Here is a 6,621-nt window from a genome sequence, read left to right as displayed (position 1 = left end):
TTTGAGACAGAGTCTCACTGTGTTGCCCGGGCTAGAGTGCCGTGGCGTCATCCTAGCTCACAGCAACCTCAAACTCCTGGACTCAAGCGATCCTCCTGCCTCAGCCTCCCGAGTAGCTGGGACTACAGGCGTGCACCACCATGCCCAGCAACATTTTTTCTATTTTTAGTAGAGACAGGGTCTCCCTCTCGCTTGAACTCCTGAGCTCAAGCAACCTCAGCCTCCCAGAGTGCTAGGATTACAGGCGTGAGCCACCTCACCTGGCCTCCATAACACTTTTCGAAATATTTTCCTTCTTTGCCTTCCATAGCAGTGTGTTTTCCTGTCTCTCCATCTGCCTCTACAATGTCCTGTTTCCCGTTTGGCTCTGTTTGTCTCATCCCTTAAATGTTTTCTGTGTGATACTTTCTTAAGCCTTTTCCCCAGTATATTTTTCATGTATCCCCATGACACTTTATATATTCTTTGTTATTTATCATATTGCATCAAGTGAGTTTGCCTCTGAACCCCTCCAAGGCTGAGATTGGGTTAATTCTCAGAGAACAACCCAGTGCACTCTTCCTGCTTTCATCACACTTGTCTTTGTTTAATGTTCAGCTTCACGAGGGCAGAGGCCGTATCTGTTGTTCATTCGCTACTAATATCTCCTATGGCAAGCACAGTGCCTGATAGAGTAGCTGCTCAAAGAATATCTTTAAATGGATTAATGAATGTAAATAAAACTCACTCTAACCCACAATTTATTCTTGCATCTGTTTCCTGGGATCAGCCCAAATTCTAGTCTTAGCAATAAAAATTTACTAATCATTTGGCCTAACTGGCCTCCCTGACTCTTGTTTTCCATCTCAATGCAATCCGTCCTATAGCAGCAACCACAGTAATATTTTTTAAAAAGTCTGATTGTGTTCCCGTGCCCAACCTCTATCTCCCCATTATCTACAGAATATAGTCAAAGCTCTTCAGCTTGGATTCAAGGCTTTGGCCCCAATCTCCCCTTTTAAACCTCTCTGGGCTTATTTATTAAGTGCTTATTATATGCCAAACACTAGGCTAGTCACTGAGGAGTTCACAAACTAGTTGGGGAGACAGGTACATCAACTAACTTTAATAGGGCATGATCAGCTCTATTATAGTGCCTATGAGAACATGGATAGTTTCAGGTAATGGATTATAAAATATTAGGTTTTTGCCCTCTGTAGGTTCACAAAATCAGTTTAGAACAGGAAGGTCTGATGTGGCCACTATCCACATTTCGAGCACTGAACAGCCACACAAGGCTAGTGTGTATCATTTTGGCTAGCACAGCATAAACCATTTGCATCATCCATGGAAACAGGAGTTACCTATAGGTGCTAAAAGAGAACAAGGATCGTTTCCCATACACGCACCCTGTGGTACTAGCTACCAGTCCCCCAATCCAATCCCCCACCTGCATGTACCTTGGCTCCAGTGTATTTTGAAGTAGTACAGGCTCCCAAGAGAGAAACCATGAAAGTACTTTGTCAACTATTAAGTGATACAGAAATGTCATATAATAAATGAGTTCAGTTCTTGCTTTCATCACAGCTTTGCTTACTTCAAGCAAATTCTAGTTCTCTTCTCAAACTTGTATTTTATGCCAGAGTCCTGAAAAAGACACCCAAAGTGTTTATCCCAGGGCTAAAAATCTAGATTATACCCACCTTGAAGTTTTTAATCCAGGACCCTACTTCACCACCCACCTTCTCTGTCAATGTCCCTAAAAAGGAAGGACACCAATTAAGATTTCCAAAAGAACAACGAAACATTTATTTTTAAATTTGAGAATTGTGGGAAACCTAAGCAATGGGAATTGGACCCTCATCAGGGTTTGGGACCCTCTTCTGGGAAATCGGAAGCACCACCCTCTGGTGCAGCTCGATACTTCTCCAGTTTAGCAATCAATTCTTTCGCTGGATTGAAGACGCCGTTGGTCTGTTGGTCACAGACATAGCAGCGTGGGGTGGTACGGAAATGCTGCAGTGCACAGCTCTCGCAGAAATAATGCCTGCATTTGGTGACAACTGGGTTTTTGAAGGTCTGGCGACAGATGAAACACTTGAATGGTATTTCCTCATCATCGCTTCCCACTTCATAGTTTTCATCCTCATAGACACCATAGCGACCCTCATCAAGCTCACGTTCGATCTGCCACCCATGCTTGTAATCTGAACGGTCATGGAGAAATTTGCAGCTGTCTCCGAAGCCGCAGAAGCCAGTCTCTTTGTAGTCCTTACAGATATCGGGCTGGTAATCCCAGCGCACGGTGGCACGTAGATGCTCGGGGGCTCGGATGGGGCCCTTCCTCACCATCCCGGAGGAGGCATTGCCCATAGAGGTATCTTTGGGCTTCATGTATTTCTGATAATTATTGATTCCCCGATAGATCTTGTCATCCTCCTTGCCCCTCAGCTCCTCCTGGATTTTCTGGCTGCGCTCAAAGATAGCTTGTGCGTCACGCTCTTTCTCTGTGTCCAGCTCGTAGACAGCTGTCGCCCCCATATCCTCTGGCCCCACGGGTTTCGCCGAGCGGGTGGACTTATAAACCACGCCGAGACTCTCGGGCTCATTCTCCTCCCCCTCCTCCTCCTCACTACTCAAGCCGCCGTAAACCGCCTTCTGTTTACCACTGCCGCGGGTCTTCTGTATCATTGGATTGTGGATCGCCCGCTTCTTCTCCGGTCGAACCACAGTGCTGCCTTCATCACTACTGCTGCTGCTTTCTCCGGGCTCTGGGTCGCAGGCCGGGCGCTTTCTGCGGCCTGCAGCGCCTTTCCGCCCAGGCTTTTTGAAGAGGAAGGTGCACACCTGGTCTGCAGTCTTTTCTGGAGAAAGTTGCTTTGCCATTTTAGAGTCCTGAGCTTCAGAACGGCTGTAGCGTGCTGGGTCGCGCGGGACCTTCTCACTTCGCTTCATGATCGGCCGCGAACCGAAGCAAAAGAGACCGATGAAAGAGAACTGCGAGAGCGCGAGCGCGAGCGCGAGCACCACTCACTCTTGAGCCCTGGCGGATTCCGTCGCTTCCGCCGGAGCCGTACGTGGCACCGCCCCGCTCGCAGGCCGCCGCCGCGGGGCTTACCGGGAAGGGAGCTGAATCCGGGTCACCTTTGAGGGGCTTAGAAGCGGAATTTTGGCCTGGGTAACCAGGTGCCTAGCTGCCGAGATGTGGTTCGAGATTCTGCCTGGACTTGCCGTCATGGGCACGTGCTTGGTCATCCCCGGAGTGGCCACTGCGTACATCCACAGGTTCACTAACGGTGGCAAGGTAAGGCGGCCCGGGGGGCCGACTCCACGGACTGGATTTCCAAAAAGGGCGGTGGGGGAGGGAGGCTGTTGGGATGCGGAGCCTCTGTCCGAAGTGGGAATGCCAAGGTCGGCCCTACCCTTTTTTCGTGTTGCCTAAAAGTGGAGGCTTGCGGAATGTAGCCCGACAGAAACCACATCCTGTTCTAGTGAAAAACAGCTAGTTTCTGGGTGGAGAAGAGTGTGCCTTAGGGCAGAGTAACGATTCCGGGGCTGGAAAGGTAGGAGATGAGAAGAGGTAGGTCGAAACTCCTAGGCAAAGGAAAGAGGTGTCAGCATTGCCCCCATTCCTTCCAAACTCGGATCTTTCTTGCTTGATTTTGGTTTCAGTTTCTCACATCCACATCTCTGTAGCTTCTTGTACTTCTTCCGTACCCTTAATTAGGCTTTTCCTTTGACTTTTTTATTCCCCGCTTCCCCTTGGAAGACTTTAGGAATTTACCGCAAGATCCTGTTTTTCACATCAGGATTTTCATTTTCCTTACCTTCATATCATCTCTAGAATACAGATTTATTTGCTTTTTGGTTTTGTGATTGTCCTTCACCTGTGATTTCTTAGGGTCGCAATAGACAACAAGTAGACTTTTCTTTTTTTAAAAAAAGGAAGAAAGGAAAAGAAGATAATGTTGGCTAAAATAGAAAGTGTAATAAGTTATGGTTACCAACTTAGTCCTAAAGTGTAGTGGTCCAATTTTATTTAGGAGATTCTGGTCTTGTGTTGCTAATTTGGGCTTTTATTTCACTGATGTTCCATTTTTTTTCTGGAATGTCACTTTAAAAAAATTCTAATATTCATCACTTGGGTCACTCATCTTTATAAATTGCATTAATGATTGTCTTTTATTTGAAGGAAAAAAGGGTTGCCCATTTCGTATATCATTGGACTTTGATGGAAAGAGATAGGCGCATCTCTGGAGTTAATCGTTACTACGAGTCAAAGGTAAGATGACTATGATACTAGCCATTTCTCGTGGTTGAGGTGGGTTCTGGCAATGCCTTGCCAGGGGCCATACAACACTAATTTAAGTAGCATTTTCTTGTCTACTTGTCATGTTGAGCAGCCTTTTACAAATCTTAATGAGCTTTTGTATTTCTTATTCTGTGGATTGTTTGTATCCTTTGCCCAATTGTTTGTCTTTTTGATTGTATATATATAGTTTGTATATTCTGGATTATAATTTTTTGTCTATTTTGTATATGGCAAATATTTTTCCCAGTCTGTTCTTTGTCTTTTTCACTTTATGATGTTTTTCATCAGAATGTAGTTTTTAATTTTGATGTTCAATTTATCATGTTCTACCATTTCTGGATTCTGGGTTTTATGGCTTCCTTACAAAAGCCTCTTCTACCCAAGATTATAAAAGTACTGCTGGCCTTGAACTCCTAGGCTCAAGTAATCCTCCTGCCTCAGCCTTCTGTGTAACTGGGACTATAGGCTCCTTGTCCAGCTTATAAAAATACTTTCTGGCCGGGCACGGTGGCTCACGCCTATAATCCTAGCTCTCTGGGAGGCCGAGGCGGGCGGATTGTTTGAGCTCAGGAGTTCGAAACCAGCCTGAGCAAGAGCGAGACCCTGTCTCTGCTAAAAATAGAAAGAAATTAATTGGACAACTAAAAATATATAGAAAAAATTAGCTGGACATGGTGGTGCATGCCTGTAGTCCCAGCTACTTGGGAGGCTGAGGCAGGAGGATCGCTTGAGCCCAGGAGTTTGAGGTTGCTGTGAGCTAGGCTGATGCCACGGCACTCACTCTAGCCCGGGCAAAAGAGTGAGACTCTGTCTCAAAAAAAAAAAAAAAATACTTTCTTACAATTTTTCCAAATATCATTACGGTTTCTTTTTTTGTTGTTCTTTTTCTTCTTCTTTTTTTTTTTACATTTAGTTCTTTGGTCCATCTGCAGGTCATTTTGGGGTATAATGTGAAAGGAGGATTAACTTTACTTTTTTCCAAGAGGTAGCCAGTTGTCACAATTACCCATTTTTAGAAAAGTCTGTTTTTGTTTGAAATGCCACTCCAGTAAACTTCTGTCAACGGAAAAGAAGCCAAACTCTGTAAGATAATTTAAAGAGGTTTATTCTGAGCTAAATTTGAGGGCCGTGGCCTGGAGCCACGCCCAAGAAGCCTTGAGCAAGTGGACTTGCTGTGGCTGGGTTACAGTTTGTTTTTATACATTTCAGGGAGACAGGAATTACAGGTAAAGTCATAAATCAATACATGGAAGGCATGCATTGGTTTGGTTTGAAAAGGTGGGCCATCTCAAAGTGGGGGGAGGGTTACAGGTTATAGGGGAGTTTACAGACTCTTTGACTTGTAATTGGTTAAAGAGATGAAGCTTTGTCTAAAAGCTTGGAATGTTTTAAATTCATATAAGAAAGTCTGCTAATCTGAGACAAGCTACCAGGCCATATATTTGTTGTGTAATTTGAGGATTGAGGACCTGCAGGTTTGTCTTCTATAGCCTTAAACCTGTGAATGAGTTTTACAAAGGATGTCTCCAAGAAGGGAGGGGGCATAATGAGGCTTGTCTGACCTCTCTTTTCATGGCCAGCAACTCAGTTTTAGGATATCTCCTTGGCCAAGAGGGGGTCCATTCAGTCAGTCGGTGGTGGGGGGAGCCTTAAGATTTTATTTTAGTTCACACTTCCATGTATACATGGGCCTGTTTCACAAATGTGCTCTTCTGTATTGGTCTGCTGATTCCTGCACCAATACCTCATTTAAAGAATTACTATAATTAAAAAAATTTCTTTAATCAACTCAAAAGATTTCTCAGCTTACCTCTCTCACCTCCTCCTTATTCAGACACATCAATAAAACCGTTTGGTCACTGAATGTGGCTGTCAATAGGAAGAAGAGATCATCTCCACTTGGCCACTTGGGATTTTGCCCTGACCATTCCTGAGCATGATGTTTCTTTCTTTCCCCTAATGGAAACCCTAGGCTGGCCTAACTGGTATGCTTGCTCTCTGGGTGGCAGCCCAGCCAAAAGAGGGCTTTGGGAATTCAAACTTAATTCAGGTTCAGCCACCTGGCTTTTCTTCTTGGATTTCCATGGACTTACATAATAAAGATAATGACCATTGGTTAAGTATAATGTTCACCAAGTCCCCCTATGGTGGCCCATGTGGACTAAAGTGGGAGATACAAGAGGGTCTCTTATGTAATAAAAATGCCCCTGTGTCTCTTGCGCTTAACCTGTCCAGACAAAAGGTCAGGGTCTGAGTCAGGGATGACTGGAAAAAAGGTGAAGTTAGCTAATGGAATGGGACACACTGATTTTTGTAGCTGTGGAAGGGAT

At 44.8% G+C, this 6,621-nt stretch overlaps 2 protein-coding genes across 2 annotated transcripts in view; one reads left to right on the top strand and one right to left on the bottom strand.

Annotated features, from left to right (window-relative positions):
• Positions 1-1,764: 1,764 nt before the first annotated feature.
• On the bottom strand, positions 1,765-2,988 carry RNF113A (ring finger protein 113A). Its single transcript, XM_012664226.1, has one exon. The coding sequence runs from the start codon at positions 2,932-2,934 to the stop codon at positions 1,843-1,845; it is 1,092 nt and encodes a 363-aa protein (XP_012519680.1). The 5' UTR covers positions 2,935-2,988; the 3' UTR covers positions 1,765-1,842.
• A 40-nt stretch (positions 2,989-3,028) lies between these two features.
• The window catches only part of NDUFA1 (NADH dehydrogenase (ubiquinone) 1 alpha subcomplex, 1, 7.5kDa), a 4,543-nt gene continuing 950 nt past the window's right edge, over positions 3,029-6,621 (top strand). Inside the window, exons 1-2 of the mRNA XM_012664227.1 lie at positions 3,029-3,283; positions 4,172-4,261. Of these exons, the coding sequence (XP_012519681.1) occupies positions 3,182-3,283; positions 4,172-4,261 (192 nt within the window). The 5' untranslated portion in view covers positions 3,029-3,181. The remainder of the gene's footprint in view (positions 3,284-4,171; positions 4,262-6,621) is intronic.

This window comes from Propithecus coquereli, unplaced genomic scaffold (genome assembly GCF_000956105.1).
Source record: "Propithecus coquereli isolate 6110/MARCELLA unplaced genomic scaffold, Pcoq_1.0 Scaffold873, whole genome shotgun sequence".
In the NCBI taxonomy this organism is placed as follows: Eukaryota; Metazoa; Chordata; class Mammalia; order Primates; family Indriidae; genus Propithecus; species Propithecus coquereli.
Note: the sequence above shows the minus strand (reverse complement) of the source record. Positions and strands in the feature narration are given on the sequence as shown.

Excerpts from the sequence above, each read along its gene's own strand:
- RNF113A (XM_012664226.1), bottom strand. The coding sequence starts at position 2,934 with ATGAAGCGAAGTGAGAAGGTCCCGCGCGACCCAGCACGCTACAGCCGT.